Source organism: Macrosteles quadrilineatus, unplaced genomic scaffold (genome assembly GCF_028750875.1).
Source record: "Macrosteles quadrilineatus isolate MER2022 unplaced genomic scaffold, UCM_ALF_1.0 Scaffold_9__3_contigs__length_116548681, whole genome shotgun sequence".
NCBI classification, from domain to species: domain Eukaryota; kingdom Metazoa; phylum Arthropoda; class Insecta; order Hemiptera; family Cicadellidae; genus Macrosteles; species Macrosteles quadrilineatus.
Window position 1 is genome coordinate 111,522,040 of NW_026542602.1, and position 18,412 is coordinate 111,540,451.

General features: G+C 34.2%; 1 protein-coding gene across 1 annotated transcript in view; it reads left to right on the forward strand.

The window, feature by feature from the left end:
* Window positions 1-18,412, forward strand: part of LOC129003928 (uncharacterized) — a 73,686-nt gene that overhangs the window by 41,742 nt on the left and 13,532 nt on the right. Inside the window, exons 17-18 of the mRNA XM_054432274.1 lie at window positions 6,023-6,268; window positions 7,051-7,119. Of these exons, the coding sequence (XP_054288249.1) occupies window positions 6,023-6,268; window positions 7,051-7,119 (315 nt within the window). The remainder of the gene's footprint in view (window positions 1-6,022; window positions 6,269-7,050; window positions 7,120-18,412) is intronic.

Consider the following 18,412-nt stretch of genomic DNA (forward strand, 5'->3'; position numbering starts at 1 on the left):
GTCATTATAAGCGTGAATCACTAATCAAATATGATGTCTTAGAATTGCCTAACAGTGATCGAGACCTTTATATATTTTGGTCATAATATGCTACGGAGTATGCTCCAGTCATAAATGAAGAGCAAATTAGATTCAGGGAGAATTGTTACCAACAAATATTTACTCTGCAAGGTTGGCCAGAAAAAAATATGGAGGATTATATTATTTGTGCTTTACTCTGGTAATAACGCTAAAAGACAAACAGTGGTTTTTAAATCTATTTAAATCCTTTTATTCCCTTTTTTTAATGCTGAATTTGTTTAAGTCCCGACCCCCATCCCCCTACACACCATATTAAGCTCATATATAGTATACTCATTGTTGTGGTTTGCCCCTGAGCTGGTAAGACAAATATTAATAGTGGTTTATTTACCTTGTATTTTCGTCACAGCTCAAAAATGTTGTATAAAAGCTACAACCATGGTTTCGACGCCGTTTGCGTCATGGTCACGTAGGACATGTCGAGAATCAAAGCATAGTTGTTGTTGTCATAGTCGGTCGCTTGGACGTCGTCAAAAACACATTAACACAAACACGAACACATACGGACATATTAACACTTAAAAATGTTCTCGGGGACGGAATACAGGCCTGTGTTTATTTAACTGTACCGTCGCGGGAGCCGGCTGGAGAACACAGAGCGCGACGGCGACGATGATAAGACGACCCTTGTACCTTAGGACATGGACTCGTCCTTCTGTAGGGGGTGTGTGTTGAACTCGTCTGACGTCCTACTAATATTATAAATGAGAAAGTTTGGATGTATGTATGGATGTATGTTTGTGACAAGTGAACGCGAAAAATACTGGTCGGATTGGGCTGAAATTTGGCATGATGATAGCTCACATTCCCGATTAACATATAGGCATATTCATATTTCAAAAATCCTTTCGGGCTCCGCCCCAGTGGCTCTGGAGTTTCCCATGTTAACCTTATGAGAAATGGAATTATTGAATCTTAACAGCTGTTTCAATTAAACAAGTTGGTTCTGTTCTATGATGTTCAATAGCATTAAAGTTACAAGGATTACCAACAGGGTGCAACACTATTATTTCTTTTACATTTATGACAACAGCTAATTTGCAACCAAAAGGTGAGTGAGCGTAGCGAACGAACTTCAACCTGGAGGCGAGTTAGCGTAGCGAACGAGCTAACCTGAAGGCAAGTGAGCGCAGCGAACGAGCTCCAACCTAAAGGTGAGTGAGCGTAGCGAACAAACTTCAACCAGGACGTGATTGAGCCATGCGAACGAGATAATCTTGAAAATTAAGAAGTTAAACGGGGCAAAGCCCGCGGGTTACAGCTAGTTACCTATATATGAGTATTAATAGTGGTTTATTTACCTTGTATTTTCGTCACAGCTCAAAAATGTTGTATAAAAGCTACAACCATGGTTTCGATGCCGTTTGCGTCATGGTCACGTAGGACATGTCGAGAATCAACAAAGCATAGTTGTTGTTGTCATAGTCGGTCGCTTGGACGTCGTCAAAAACACATTAACACAAACACGAACACATACGGACATATTAACACTTAAAAATGTTCTCGGGGACGGAATACAGGCCTGTGTTTATTTAACTGTACCGTCGGGGGAGCCGGCTGGAGAACACTGAGCGCGACGGCGACGATGATAAGACGACCCTTGTACCTTAGGACATGGACTCTTCCTTCTGTAGGGGGTGTGTGTTGAACTCGTCTGACGCAGGGGTGCCCACAGGGGGGTTTGATGTCGCAAAATGCGACATCAGAAATTTATTTGGGGGGGATTTTATGATTTTGGGGGGGATTCAAGCCAGTGGTTGGTTAAAAGCACATAAAAGATTAATCAGATAATTTTTACGACCTCAATTTATTACTGGGGTGATTATGCAATCAAAATCCCGTTTGACATTTTATCTTGATTAATAAATCATTTTATAATTGCTATAAAATATATAGATACTTTTATGTGGATTTCCACTTTCTGGCTCGTATCATGTTTGACAGTGAGAACAACTCCATGCCAACTGCTGTCAAAGGATTATGGTTGGCTTATTAAATTGTATATGCAATTTGAGTTTGTTTTTAGCTTTCATTATGAACTCATTCTCAAATAGTCTCATTGCCTTGAGGACCTATTGATGGTTTTTTAGGTTTGTTTATTATAATATATAACTTGATTCATAAAAAACCAGTATTATGATAATGATAATCATTTTGCTTTTTTTACAACATGAACAACAACATGAAAGCTTGTGATAATATTTTCGCTCTCCCAAATAATTATGCCTGGGTCATTTATTCATTGGAAGAAATTGACATACAGCACTGTGACAATTTAATTAAGGCTTTTGATAGGCTATGTGTTTACGTTAACTTCAAGAATCGAAACACATGATTCTGGATTAATTAAATTGTATTTGTTATTGTCTTTTCTTGAATCTAGAAAGAGCTTCAAACAAATTTTACTAGTCTTAGAATAGATATATAATTATTTTTTACGCCACACTACTCTATTTTGACGAACTTCCCATGCAAGGATTTAGTCCAGAAAACAGCTGTTTGTCGCCAGCAGCTTAATCAAATGGGGTTTCATACAGTACTACTGTACTGTAATGAGTTTTGCCGGACACCAATCAGCTGATTATACTGTATTTGGGTGGCAATGAGTGGTTACTATCGTACGTCACTCGTCCAAAATGTGTTGGCCGGACTCGTATAAAAAAAACCACTACTCGACTTCGTCTCGCACGGGATTCAGGACTAGTAACGTAATATACTATTTTACCACACTATGATGTTTTTAACTGTTTTACATATAGATACATTAATTGGTAGCTGAAAGTTACGTTTTGCAGTCCATGCCAGCTGTCGTCGTTATTCGGGGATCGAGCAGGTTTTTACATCCCTAGGGCCGCAAAATCAGCTGCCCGCTTACTTTCTTAAAACATGAATGCATATTAAATACACAATCAGTATCCATAGCATTGCAATAGAGTTGTTTTATTGTCACCGCTGCCTAGCAACTATTTATTATTATTTTTGCTGATTCCTCAAATCATTTATCCACATGACCTTAAAGTTGTAGTTGTGTTGACTATATCAGTGTGCAGTGCATTATCATTGAGGTGAATTAGTGGTAATAGGGTATAGTGTGGTGAATAGCGTTCGTACCACGGACTGAAATGGTTTTGCAGTTTCCGATCGTTTTAAGTCCTCGACTTCGTATCGAACTTAAAAACTATCTCGAACCAGCAAAACCTCATTTTTGGCCCTAGGCACAAAATATACTATTAATTTTAGGCCTAGTAATATTTTTGAGACTGAAAATTTTACACTTATTTAAAAAGGACCAAACTCAAAAGTGGATTAAAGGGCAATTTAGAAAATATCTCAAACTTTTTGACATAACTTTAAGTACTTTCTCCCCTACAATTTAATATGGTAAAAGAATTGTTTATGTAAAAACCCTGATCCCAAAAAAGTGGTTTTCGAAGTGTTGTGTTTGTCTGTCTGTATGTGTGTATGTGTGTATGTGTGTATGTATGGTACAGAGCTACAGACCACGCCTATGGTCCGAGTCCGATTTTGATGAAATTTGGTATTTTAGGTACCTACCAATCCATGGTCTCTCCAGATGTTTTTTTTTTCATTTTGGATTTTTAAAAGTGATATTCCATAAAACCCTATAAAATGAAGGATGAATAAAATTTTCTCAGAATTGGCCCGAACGATTTTGATTAAAAATTAACATGTTATACTTTTTGACTATGACAAAAATTGTATAAACCCTCTATGCCGTAAAAATTATGGTTCAAAAGTTATTGCAACTTTTGTGATTTTCCCTTTTAAAACCTATTAATTCATGGAAAATCGGATTAAAAAAAACTACATGGCCAATTTTGATTCAAATTGAGTGCAAGTAAAAAATCCAACTCATTTAAATGAAAACTAAACAAAAAAATAGTTTGCTACTAGAGTTTTAAAGCAAAATTGTCCATTTAAATTGGGTTAAAAGTTTTATTCAAATGCTTAAATTCCCATAAATTTAAAGAAGTGTCGGGGGCACCCCTTCCCTCCCCGCATTATAAACATAACTATGGGTTAGCCCCCAGACCTTCCGGCATGGGTTAAACAACGAATTTGGGGGGGATTCTGCGACGTGAGCTTTGGGGGGGATGGGCACCCCTGGTCTGACGAACTAGAGAAGTCTTGATGATTTTATTAAAAATTAAGTGGGAACTGTAATTAAGTTTCTCATTTAATACATGGTCGCTTTCCTGTTTTAGGGCCTTGGCTGTTTGTGTTCCTTGGCTCAAACCTCAAAAAAGAGCTAAGGAACACAAACCCAATCCCCGAATAAATCCTCAAAAATCAAGCTACGCTCAACACATTATAGATGAAGAATATAGCACAGGAAATTTTGAAAATAATATTGAAATAATGGAAGTATGCAACAAAGGTTTTACTCTTGACACCCTTGAGGAATTTCATATTTATAAGGCCCTAAGACAGGAAAGCGACCATGTATTAAATGAGAAACTTAATTACAGTTCCCACTTAATTTTTAATAAAATCATCAAGACTTCTCTAGTTCGTCAGACGAGTTCAACACACACCCCCTACAGAAGGACGAGTCCATGTCCTAAGGTACAAGGGTCGTCTTATCATCGTCGCCGTCGCGCTCTGTGTTCTCCAGCCGGCTCCCGCGACGGTACAGTTAAATAAACACAGGCCTGTATTCCGTCCCCGAGAACATTTTTAAGTGTTAATATGTCCGTATGTGTTCGTGTTTGTGTTAATGTGTTTTTGACGACGTCCAAGCGACCGACTATGACAACAACAACTATGCTTTGTTGATTCTCGACATGTCCTACGTGACCATGACGCAAACGGCGTCGAAACCATGGTTGTAGCTTTTATACAACATTTTTGAGCTGTGACGAAAATACAAGGTAAATAAACCACTATTAATACTCATATATAGGTAACTAGCTGTAACCCGCGGGCTTTGCCCCGTTTAACTTCTTAATTTTCAAGATTATCTCGTTCGCATGGCTCAATCACGTCCTGGTTGAAGTTTGTTCGCTACGCTCACTCACCTTTAGGTTGGAGCTCGTTCGCTGCACTCACTTGCCTTCAGGTTAGCTCGTTCGCTACGCTAACTCGCCTCCAGGTTGAAGTTCGTTCGCTACGCTCACTCACCTTTTGGTTGCAAATTAGCTGTTGTCATAAATGTAAAAGAAATAATAGTGTTGCACCCTGTTGGTAATCCTTGTAACTTTAATGCTATTGAACATCATAGAACAGAACCAACTTGTTTAATTGAAACAGCTGTTAAGATTCAATAATTCCATTTCTCATAAGGTTAACATGGGAAACTCCAGAGCCACTGGGGCGGAGCCCGAAAGGATTTTTGAAATATGAATATGCCTATATGTTAATCGGGAATGTGAGCTATCATCATGCCAAATTTCAGCCCAATCCGACCAGTATTTTTCGTGTTCACTTGTCACAAACATACATCCATACATACATCCAAACTTTCTCATTTATAATATTAGTAGGATATTGCATTGCAGCATTCAAATCCTTCTGTAACTAATTACCCTATGCTCTATTTGCGAAAAGGTAATTTTATTAAATTTAAAGTTTTCATATGGCTACAATCCAAAATTAATTTTTGTAATAATCATCTTTCTAGAAACGCTTACGCTCCTCGGAAATCCTTTCACACAGGATGAGGGCCCACTGAAATCCTTCCACATAATGAAAAGAAAATCCATCCTAAGGGGAGCACTGGTTGAGAATGGCTGGTTTATATGATTAAAAAGTTAAAATAGTTTTGAAATGGGATAAATAACAAGAAACTTAGTACACAACATACGCCTCCTCATAAACTGGACAGAACTAACCTTAAAATTGCCTTCAGCTGATCCGTAAGGATGGTAGCACTGTATGTTTAATCTGATACCACTCCAAACTAAACATATTCCTCTTACAGATGTGCAAGACGTGAGGAATGTGATCAACTATGACTACCCTCAGAACTCAGAGGACTACGTTCATCGTATCGGCCGCACAGGCAGATCCGACCAGCTGGGCAACTCTTACGCTTTCTTCACTTCTCTGAACCAGCGGCAAGCAAAGGGCCTCATAGACGTACTGCAGGAGGCCAAACAACACGTAGACCCTCAACTGTCAGAGATGGCCGTCACAGCTAACTACGCAACTGGCAACAAGTGGAGAGGTAGGTGGAATTATTGACTTTAGTCATTTGATTTATACCGACCAAATTTTTGTAATTTTAAATTAAAATAGATTAAAGTTGAACAAGCCACTTACGGTAATTTGATAATTTGCACTTAGATAATCTGTACCCAATTCATGAATAAAACATGTCTATGTCTATGTCTATGTCTATATGGAGTGTGCTGCTGTCAAAATTAGATTTTCTTCTTTAGCTTATAATTATAATGTTTTGTTTATTGTAGAAACCCTATTATTTATCACATTCGTCTCATACAAATACTTTTCAATGAAATGGCGACCATACAAAGTAGGTATTTTAAGCCAAGTATGAATGGAGATGAGTGTAGGATGAGTGGCGCGATCTTGTAGTCTTGTTAGTGACTAAGGCCGACATATTCCTTATACACAGCTGTTAATTAATAGCCCATACAGCTAATGGCAACTAAGGGACCTAGAGTTTATAGTGGAATCTGAACCACATTTTTGCCTTGGTGTTTACGAATTGGTCTAATTATCAGGATAGTACTGCGGATAGTCGTAGTACTCACTAGTGCGGACGTTAATCCACACCAGAGAGTATCGCATCCACAGAGTTAATAACCTACTAACTAGTGCATAACTTATAAATGTATCTAAATGTTTGTCTCAACATCTTGTTGTTTAAATGTGATGTCTTGAAATCATATTTGTACTTTTAAATTGTATTGTAATTTTCTTCTAATAAGCGGTCATCATTATTTTATAGTTGTTTCATGCTATAACCAATAATTTTCTTTTCAGGTTTTAACAACCGTTCCTTCAACAGATACCCTCAGTCACACAAACAACCTTGGAGGAGAAATTTTGGAGGTAGATTTAGAGATTATTGAAAAGTTAACCAACTCCATAATGGGAGGGAAACACAATTATTGTTCCTTTAGTCAGTTGGCAGTGAAGTAAATTAATGTACATTTTTCAAAACCATAAACTGTTAAAGACATTTGCTACCATTTACGTAACGTGTTGTGATGTTGAGGGTGGATTGATTTTCTGAGTTTATTAGACTAACTTCACATTTTTTAACTATAGCTTACCAAGCATATTTGATATACTTTTTTGAGACTTTTTTAGGTCTGTGACACTAAAAGACTTGCATTTAGGCCTGGTAACTTGGTTCAAGAGACAAAACTATCGGTTGATTCCAAAACAGGTAAACATTTAAATAAAATCTTGAATCTGTGAACTATTATTGTGCGCCAAATGATTTGGCGCACAATAATAGTTCTTTTTTACTGTGATCTAATATTGAGACAATTGGTAGCGAATGTTTTAAAGATTCCTAAATTTAAGTTTCAATTATTTATATTTTGAAATTATCGTTGTTAAAAGTTAACTAAAATTGCATTTATTTCTTTGCATTTACATATTTTTACTGATATCATGGATATGCTCTAAAACAATAAACTTGTTGGTCAAATCAACTGCCAACTGTATTGTTAATTAACTGAATTTGTTTTGTTTTTGTACATTTGAGACGTACCATACGAAATACAAAAGAATTCCAATGATCCAAATTCCTGAATTTTATTAATAGTTTAAGTCTTTGTTGTAAAAACCAGTTGTTTAGTACAGAAAAAGTAATTATTCAGTTATTTTGATCGTTTATTTTAATGTGATCATTTGTATTTCCTTGTTTGAGGGTAAAATTTCATATTTCTTTGGTGATTTGTAAAGTTACCTTTTTCCATTTGTTTTACCTCTAATTAAATATATTTTACATCCAATGAACAAGATTTTATTTAACTATCTTAATTTAATTTGGATAGTTGGAATCCTGATGTATTGAATTATTTAAAAAATGATGTAAATAAAATTTTGACAAATGTGAAAAATAACTTTGTGTCTAGTAACCCTTGAAAACCATTTTATATTTTGTTTAGTTATTAGAGACACTGCATTAAATTAAGACTGAAATTATATTTTTTACTTTTTTTGCTGACCAAGATGATGGGTCATACATAACATAACAGTTGCAAGCCAGCAATAAGTCATTCCATTAGTTGGAATTGGTAAAAAGGTTTGTGTATTCGACAGAAATTAGTAATTTAGATCACCACAATCAGTCAGTGGCTCACATCAACTACAACAATTTTAATTTCAAAACTGGCAACAACTTTAAAATGGGGACGAAATGTCTAGTTGTATCAATAGTCAAAGGTACTAACTACATAAGAACATAGTACCGGGGGACCAAGCCATGGCTCGGTACAGTTTATTTTGATTGTAAAATCAATATAAAGGAAAATCACGTTTATTACCACTAATTTTGGCTTTTTTAGGCTATTTAAGTTCCAGTGGAATTTCAATATTATGATAGACATTTTCACCCGTTAACCCAACACATTAATTTATTTTAATCGTACACATTTCTTTTGTTATAAAAACATAAAACAAATGTTAAAAATAAATCAAGTAAGTTTTTATAAATCCGTTATGAATACAGCTGTCCAAATTATGTAAAATAATTAAAAGTGCATAAACATAGTTGTAAAATCTACCCTTAAATAAGTGAAACATTGAGTTTACGCCATTGCACTCAAACGGCACCAACACACTTATCACTCATCAACACTGACATGCTCTATTTTCCCCTGTATCGAATAATCTTCAGTGCAATCTTTTCTCAATAGTTACAACTGATGTTTGTCACTTTGTTTGTACTGTATTTTTAATTTGCTAGTATACTGTGGATGGCTTGTTATAAACACATGTACAAGTATTTTGTTTACTTTTTACTTGTTATTTTGTTCAACCAACACAGGTGCTTGACAGCCCATAAGGCCAATGTTAAATTTTTGAATTCATCAAATGAGTTGTGTAGCGAAATACAAATTTTCCCGAGGTAGTGGCTGTCGTCAATCACGTTTTTAAGGCAATAAGTTCCCAATTCCAGATTTTGTCAAAATCCTTTGGCTGGATTTTGAGATACATGTTACAGACAGAGACAAACAGACTTTGCTCGTATTAGAGTATAGCATTACCAAGAATTTCAAATTAACAAACCACTTAATTTGTTAACCCTCCAACTGGCAATGGGCAAAGTCTCCAGTGGCAAGGCATTTTTGGCGATTTGGCAGTCATATTTTTGAAAATTTATACACACCAAACCAACAGGGCAAACCTATTGAACTGTATACTTGAATTCTTTGTAATGAAATGAAGAATTCAAAAACAAAATAAATATTTATAACAAACTACAGTATGTATTGACATAAGGTAAAAAAAATTGGGTTTTGAAAATAAAACTTTGCTGCGTGAACCAAAAATTCTTTATGTGAAATTCAAGATATACAAAATGATAAGAATTTATATCCCTAAATGAAAATGTAAAAATATTTCAATTACTATTTTGTTGTAGAAAGTTATGACTTAAAAACAAAGAGCAAATAAAAATGTGTTCTCAAGAAACGTAGTAAAAGTACACATTTTTATAAAGACAACATTGGAGATCACATGAAGTAAGAGTTGTGTATGGAAAATGATCATTACAATAAGTATTGATGACTTTTATAAATCTTTTTATTTTTCTAGAAAAACATGTTGTTATTCAAACATGTACATTATTTTTCAAACACATAAAACCCGAATACCAACTATATAAAATAAAAGTACATGAATTTACAGGATGTCCCAGACCACCCAACCGGCTTCTATAGCTCCAATATGAACGCAAATAGAAACCTTATTGCAATTGGAACCCCCTATTTCGACCCCAAGGAATTCAGTAATGGTATATTTCGTACCTAGGGCCGAAAATGAGGTTTTGTCGGCTCAAATTCGTCGAGAACTTAGATCGATCGAGAGCTGCAAAACCATTTCAGTCCATGGTACGAACGCTATTTTCACAACACTATACCCTATTCACCACTATGATAATGCACACTGATAGTCAACGCAACTACTACTTTAAGGTTACCTATGTGAAGAAATAATTTGAGGAATCAGCAAAAAATAAATAAATAGTTGCTAGGCAACGGGGACAATAAAACAATTCTATTGCAATGCTATGGATACTGATTGTGTATTTAATATGCATTCATGCTATAAGTAAGTAAGCGGGCAGCTGATTTTGTGGCCCTAGGGATGTAAAAACCTGCTCGGTCCCCAAATAACAATGACAGCTGGCATGGCCAGCAAATTGTAACTTTCAGCCACCAATTAACGTACGGTATGTAAAACTGATAAAAACATCATAGTGTGGTGAAAAATTATTTTTTAACCCGAAAAAGCACCAAATAGGGTAGATTTTAGGGGGTGGGGGTGGTTTTTGGGAAATTTTCAAATGTAAAGCAGGGTCCAGTTATACCTGATTTTAAAGGTCTTTGAGTCCTGAGTATTTTGGTGAGAAAAGTTTAAAATTATTTCTATCCCTATTTACAGGGTGTTCAAAAACGTAAAAAAATATACCTTTGAACAACTATTCACTGCGTAGAAGTGAAATTTCAAAACACTTTAATTGCTAAATGAGCTTTCAAAAACTCTGGTTTCAGCCATTTTACCAACTTTTTACTTATGTTTTACGCATTTTCAAACTTTTTGGAGTTTCAAAAGCTATTGTCATATGGATTTCATCACATACCACGTTGTAGCCCTTAAAATTAGCTACACTTTTTGCATTTAATGTTGTTTTTTTTTGTATCTTTATTGGTTACATAGCTACAGTAGAACCTCTTTAATCCGAACTAATTGGGACCAGGGGTAGTTCGGACTATTGAATAGTTCGGATTACAGAACATATTGTTGTTTTTACATAACAATAGCTAAAACATGGCTAAAATTGATCAACATTATTTTGGGAAAAGTGAAAAAAAATGTTTTATAAAGTAAAATACAGTGTTTATTTAATACAGTAGTAAACATGGTGAATAAACAGTACTGTAAATTAAATACAGTATACAATAAAGAACTACTGTACTGTGTGTAGAGTACAGCAATGAGGGGTTCGGATTAGTGGACGTTCGGATTAGGGTGGTTCGGATTAAAGAGGTTCTACTGTATAGTGAAATTAGTGTATTTTAATGGTTAAATGGTACTCAAAGTGTTTGCTGTTATAAATAAAATTTGTAAATGTCTAGGTTTGATTAAAACTAATTATGTCTAAGAAAATAAAATAATAACCAGATTGTAAAACTTGGACGATTTAATAAAGGGGGAAAAAATGCAAATATTCTTAGTATTTTACAATGCCATAGCTCTAATAGTGCTTTGAATGAATAATTTGTTTGACTCAGTATTAATAGCCTACATACTGCTAGGCTCTTCTCAAAGTGCCTTCCATTTTGTTCCATGCAAAACTCAACTCTGTTCGTAAATGAATAAAATACTTCTTCTCCACTTAAATATGCTTTTGATATTTTACACCGCAGGTGCATTCTTCTCTCGTACACGTCCAGTAAGTTCCGTATAATTTGTTTTATCTAATCGAACGTGACTAGTTTCACGCACACGCTCATTGATTTCATGATGAAAATTATTTTATTTAGAAGGAGCATTTAAACAAATTATTCATTTAAAGCACTATTAGAGCTAAGAAATTGTAAAATAACTAAGAATATTTGCAGTTGTGTTCTTTCCTTTATTAAATCTTCCAAGTTTTACAATCTGGGTATTATTTTATTTTATTAGACATATAGTGTTAATCAAACCTAGACGTGTACATTTACAACCGCAAACCCTTTGAATACCATTTAATAGACCGTTAAAATACACTACAGTACGGTCCACGAGAGTTTACAATCAAGGGAGGAGCCTATTTACCACGTGACTTTGAAGGAGCCAATGAGGACAGTGCGGTGTTGCCAAATCTAATAATACCAGTTGGTTTGAAAATACTGTTTAGATTATTTTAATTAGTGTGGAAAAGTAGAGAACGGGTGAAGTTACAAAGTCGCGCTAGTTCAGTCTTGCTATTGGCTGCCGCCAACTGCAGGCTCTCGTGGCCCCTAGTATGATTTCGCTATAGCTCTTTAACCAATAAAGATATCAAAAAACATTAAGTGCAAAAATTGTAGCTAATTTTAAGGGCTACAATATGGTATGTGGTGAAACCTATGTTGCCATTTAAACTTTTTAAGATAACAGCTTTTGAAACTTCAAAAAGTTTGAAAATGCGTAACATAAGTAAAAGGTTAGGAAACTGGTTGAAATCGAGAGTGTTTTTGAAAGCTCATTTAGCTATTTAAGTGTTATGACAATTTCAACCTCCACGAAATTTCACCTCTACGCAGTAAAAAGTTGTTCAAAGGTCTATTTTTTACGTTTTTGAACGTACTTGTACGTAAATAGGGATTAAAATAATTTTAAACCACTAAAATACTCAGTACTCAAAGACCTCTAAAATTAGGTATACCTCGACCCCCTTTAGACATTTGAAAATTTCCCAAAAACCACCCCAACCCCCCAAAATCTACCCTTTTGGGTGCTTTTTTGGGTTTAAAAATAATTCTGCTGAATACCTTGGGGTTTAAATAGGTGGTTCTAGTTGCAATTAGGTTTCTATTTGCTTAGCCTTTACATTGCAAGCTAATGTCTTCGTAAATCAGAACAAATTTGAACTAAGCTATTCTACAAATTTCTGAGAACTCTTAAAGATCATATTTTTATAACAGTCTTATAAGTATTTACTAATAATAACAAAAAAACATATATTATTAGAGATATATAGCCTAACTGAAAAGTTTAATAAAGATAATGTCAAGTTTAAAACTAAATAACAGGATTTATATAGTTTAACAATAAATCATATCTGTAAAACATATAAAATGTACAAAACATTTATGGTAGTCAATAACTAGTTCAGTCTAAAGTACTTGACATTTATTTTTCAGATTCGTTATATTATCTTGACAATAGACAAACATTTTTATTTGTAATTTATTTAAGAAATACATAAGCACCAAAATATCATCTATACTTTTAGTTATCTAAACATTTCACTTCTGAGTGTTCCGTGTTTTAGAAAACCTGAGCAATTGATGCTATCTTCATTCGTAATTTGCATCATTATTTAACTCGTAAATCTTTAAATTATAAATACATATATTTTAATCAAAATACAATCTAGCAGCAAAAATAATTATATAATCTCCAGGTTTGCTGTGATAGGGAGGATGATATTCACTCCCCAATACCGATTGGTTTCTGACACAGATATTGTTTACATTAAAAACTAGCTGTAACCCGCGGGCTTTTCCCCGTTTAATTTCTTAATTTTCAAGATTATCTCGTTTGCATGGCTCAATCACGTCCTGGTTGAAGTTTGTTCGGGGTCGCCGGAATGGTCGCCCCCGGAAACATCACCCCCAGGCTAAACGTGACGTCACGAAACCAGACAACCAGCTGGTATAAAATCTATGTCCGCGACCGGAATCGTTCCCCCCCCCCCAAGGGCTTGACAAGTAATTTATCAAAATCTAGTTGATATGAACTAATTATGTTATTAATTTTAATTCAAACAAGTAGAAACGGAAAGGTCTTCCCCGGCAAGGCATCCCCTATGTACACCCCGGAATCGTCCCCCCCTGAAACGCTACCCCTAGTAGGGCTGGGCTGCTCGGCAGCCTACCTGCTGCCCGTCCTCCTCTGTCCATTGTTCTGAGGGTCGACCGCTCGTTCATTATTGTTGTCGCTTGGACAACAGCTTTTCCACAGAAGAAAATTGCAGACGCTGTGGTGGAATATCAATCAGTAGATTTAGATGTGTATGAACTTCTGAGACAACTAAATAATGCGAGCAAAGATTGACTTTAAAAAATGATTCTTTCATACTTAATTCATAACCAACGATAATGCGTAAAGTATACATTTTTTCTGTTGCATTAAATGGTAGTTATACTTATCAACATCAGTAAACTTACCTTACACCCTATGGTAATTGTTAAGCAATACATTTGTTAAAAATAGAATAATTTCTAAATGTATTAAAAATGAATCGCATTGCTTTAGGTTTGGCCCCGATTTAATTAATAATTTGAAAATTAGAAACAGATTATTAAATAAGAATAAACATAATAATATGTTTTAGGGGATTAATCCCTTAAACTTATCGAAATAATTAATTGTTAGTAATTACAAATATGTAAATGATACTATTCTAAAGGTTATGCCAAAAAGTACCTTAATTCAGAAACAGCCTAGGCTAGTTTCATATCACTGGAATAGAGTCAAAATATAATGAAAGTATAATCAAAATATCAGAATCACTTTAAATCGAGAAGAGGACTTGCAATCAGTGTTGATATACCAATAAATTAGTTTTGTTATAAGATGTATATGTTTAGAAAACCTTTTTGCTACTGAAGTTTGCTAAATTATGTTTCATAATTACTAAGGGGAAAATATACGTGAGTTCAAATTTTTAATATGTAATCAAAATTTGAAATGTTGAGCTGTAAACTTGTATTACATCGCTTAAACGATAGTATCATTCGTATATACTCCAATAACGTATCACAAAGTGCCATTATAATTAAAAATACCCCCGACACAGCAAACCTGCAGACTAGGCGAATTTCCACTTGCCTGATTGGATTTACGCTAAAATGTCTCTGTAAAAATATCACATTTATTCCCTATTTAAATAACATTAGTTCAATATATATCAATATCAATTGATATGGGGACGCCACCTAGGTGCGTATTTCAACCCAAATATGAGTGTATAATGGTGTGAGATGATCTGTGTAGCTTTGTTACTGACTAAGATCAGCTGTTTCATTAGCCATGACCATTTATTTAAAGCCCAATGATCAGGAACAGCTGGGTCCAGTTTTGAACCATCAAAGTTTAACGAGTACTTAGGTTTGCTGCAACAAGGAGGGTAAAAAGGTGTTTTTTTTTGTAAAATGATAATAGTTTAGTATGAAATGAATGCATTTTCCAAATTTGATTAAAATATGTATATAAACAAGCAAACTACAACAGTTTACTTATTCTAAGTATAACATGGAAATTTTAAATTTACAGATTTTTGGAATTTTCTCCCTAACCATTAGGCGCATAATTAACGCTTCAATATACTAAATTATTTGTTTTTTAAGCTCTACAAAATGGTTTATAAAGAAATTGCTAAATTTTAAGTTTTTAGTGTCAAAAATGGGAAAACCCAATTTTTACCCCATAAAACCCCCCATAAACCCCCGTTCCCTTGGTTCGATCATGCTGGTTCGCGAACTCGTTCGAATAAACGTAGGTTTACACGCTTGTACCAAATTTCATCAAATTTATGAATTTGAACGGATGGTGTTTTTGGCATCTAGGGACCTCAAAACGAAAAAGTAAATCGGTCCCGGGTCCAGGTCTTACCATGAGTACTACGGTAATAGCTTATTCCCTATAGGGGAAATTCGCTAACACAAATTTAGGATTTTGTAACAAAGTTTGGAAGACAGGTACTTAAATTGAGAAATAAATACACACAATGAGTACTAAATCGTCTATTAGTCCTATACATTTTAATTATGGAAAGAAAATACAAAAATATAACTGAATAACAATTTAATATTCTACAAAGTGTCAAGGAATTTATACAGTAAACTTAATTTACAATATAATTTAAAACAATAAAATATATCAAAATCAAAATCAAGAGCACAAAAAGAAGAAAAAAGCATAAAGATAAATTTTTTGTGTTACGCACTTTAAATTTGTGTGTTTCGTTTCTTATTCTTATTTTTATTTCTTTTTATAAATACACATTTTGCTACTGTAGTACCTTTACCCATTTGGTAGTGTTTGGACACCTTCTTATATGGGAAAAGGTTGAAAAATATGTCGATAATATTTCAAATTATCAAATCAAATACTTAGTCATTTTAACTACGTAAAAAATAATGTAAGTAAATAATTAAATATATTTTCTTAAATTGTTTTTGGCAACAAATAAATCATTAAAAACCTGGTAAACATTAAAGACCAAGAGCACAACAAATAAAGAAAGCAAAAAGAAAAATCATTTGTGTCCCAAATTAAAAATGGCTTTAATACAAAAAATAACGTTTTACTAAGTTGTAGAATATGCCTACGGTTATCTGTAAATATCAACCTATGCTCTTATTTAAGATTTCCTTCTGACTCCTTGCGGGATGTCCCCATTATATGACAGAAAACTGACAGTCTTTAAAACGTTGTTTTTAGGTGTGGTGTTTATGTACCAAATCTTATTGATTTATCTATTGCCGTTTTGAAAATATTAGGCCCATGCGGGACTTTATAAATACACCCTGTATATGTGACCGTGAGCGCGGTAACTCGGGCTACAACGCTGCGAGTTTGATGAGATTTGTTACAAACGTGTAAACCTAAGTTTATTAGAACAAGTTCGTGAACCAGCATAATCGGACTATAGGAACGGGTGTGTCTGAATTGCGAACACCTTCAAAAATGCTGGAGACTGAACATAAGTCGCCAAGATTGCGCACAAATATTCGGAATTGGGGAAAATGGATGAGTCACTGTTTCTTGTAATTTATGGAAGATTTAATACAATTGTTTTAAATGTAATGTTTTAAGACTTGACTTGGCATGTACAAAAACGCAAAGAGTGGAAAAGTAAACGGATAAGCAAGAATTCATATGGGTGGGTTTCATCGATTTCCACTAGAGTGTGCAATTAATTGTGATATATTATATTTTTAAACGTGACAGAGTTTTTTTTTTCATTTCAGGATTCTGAATCAACCATTTTCGCGATTTCGTGATTTTTGTGTTGAAATAAATATAATTTTCTAAGGAAGGGAATGTCAATGCCATGATTTCATTTTTTTAGGTTTATTTTTTTAGTCTAGCAGCCGACGCTAATAATTTAAAGTCGTTTCAGTGCTGTTTTAACTAACAGCTGGTTTCAAACTGTCATTGACGTTTTTATGTTACAAGTAGTTTACTTAAATATTGATCGTCGGTGTTTGCCCGCATACTGTTTCAATTTTAAATGTTGTTTTTTCCTACCGTAACGGATCTTCGTATTCAGGAAATCTGTAGATTTGAACTATACATCTCTATTACTTCTACCCTTGGGTAAAATCAAGATTTGTCTGAAATCAAATCTGTGTAAGTAGGCCTATAAGTTTATGCCATGAAAGTTATGTCATGTTTGTAGAATGTGTGTAGTCTATATCGATATACCAAAATTTCGAGGGTTATAAAAATGTGAACCGGTGTAGCAGGTCTCTAGAAAACACTGGGGAAAATCCCCTACCATATTTTGAGCTGATTTTATTGTTAGTGCAACTTCAGAGTATACTTTTTACAAATTACATTAACATTTTCAAAATCTGTTTAAAACTCAATGAGGCGTTCTGTTCACAAATTAACCCCTTCCAAATTAATTAAGTACATAGGCTAGATAACACTGATAATTATGAATTATGTTAATGTACGAATTATGGTAAAAAGATGAAACTGACTTTAGTAAATAACTAACTAAACTTTTCCTTGACTATGTTAAACAAACGTATTTGGCTCAGGTATTCTTGGGAGGGATACCTGAAGTGGGGAAGTCTAAGCTATTTTACAAAAAATACTTCCCGCTATAAATACAGTTGTACTCTACGAATTAATAGTCTGCAAATTACAGACGAATTCCATAAATCAATACTCTGAGAATAGTGGATACCATACTTAGGATTATGTTCTCTTGCAAACTTTTAAGTTATACGTATTAATATTCTGCGAACTACAGGTAGATATAAATGTGTAACTTTCAAAACAATGGGCGACCGTTCATGGAATAACTGTACTACTTCAATGTCAATTTAGTTATTTAATATCAGCAGTGTGAAGTGAAATCATGAAATAAAGTGAATGTGACACTTTTGCTTGCTTCTCTGTCAACGCAAACGTAAACAGTGTGAGCTTTTTCCTGTTTATTGCCGAAAAAACTAACCAATATTTACTTTCTAAATTCTTTTTACGGGAAAGAGTCCTTCACCAATATCAAATCAGGAATATTCTCAATGCATTTATTTTACCATAAAATCCAGACAATTATTTAAATGTATAAAAATTATATACAGCATTTATTGCTCAATGTTTACAATTTAAGAATTAGTAAATGTGAAAATATGTTTGTCAAGTGTGTACTGTATTATGATGTTGAGTGGTTGAA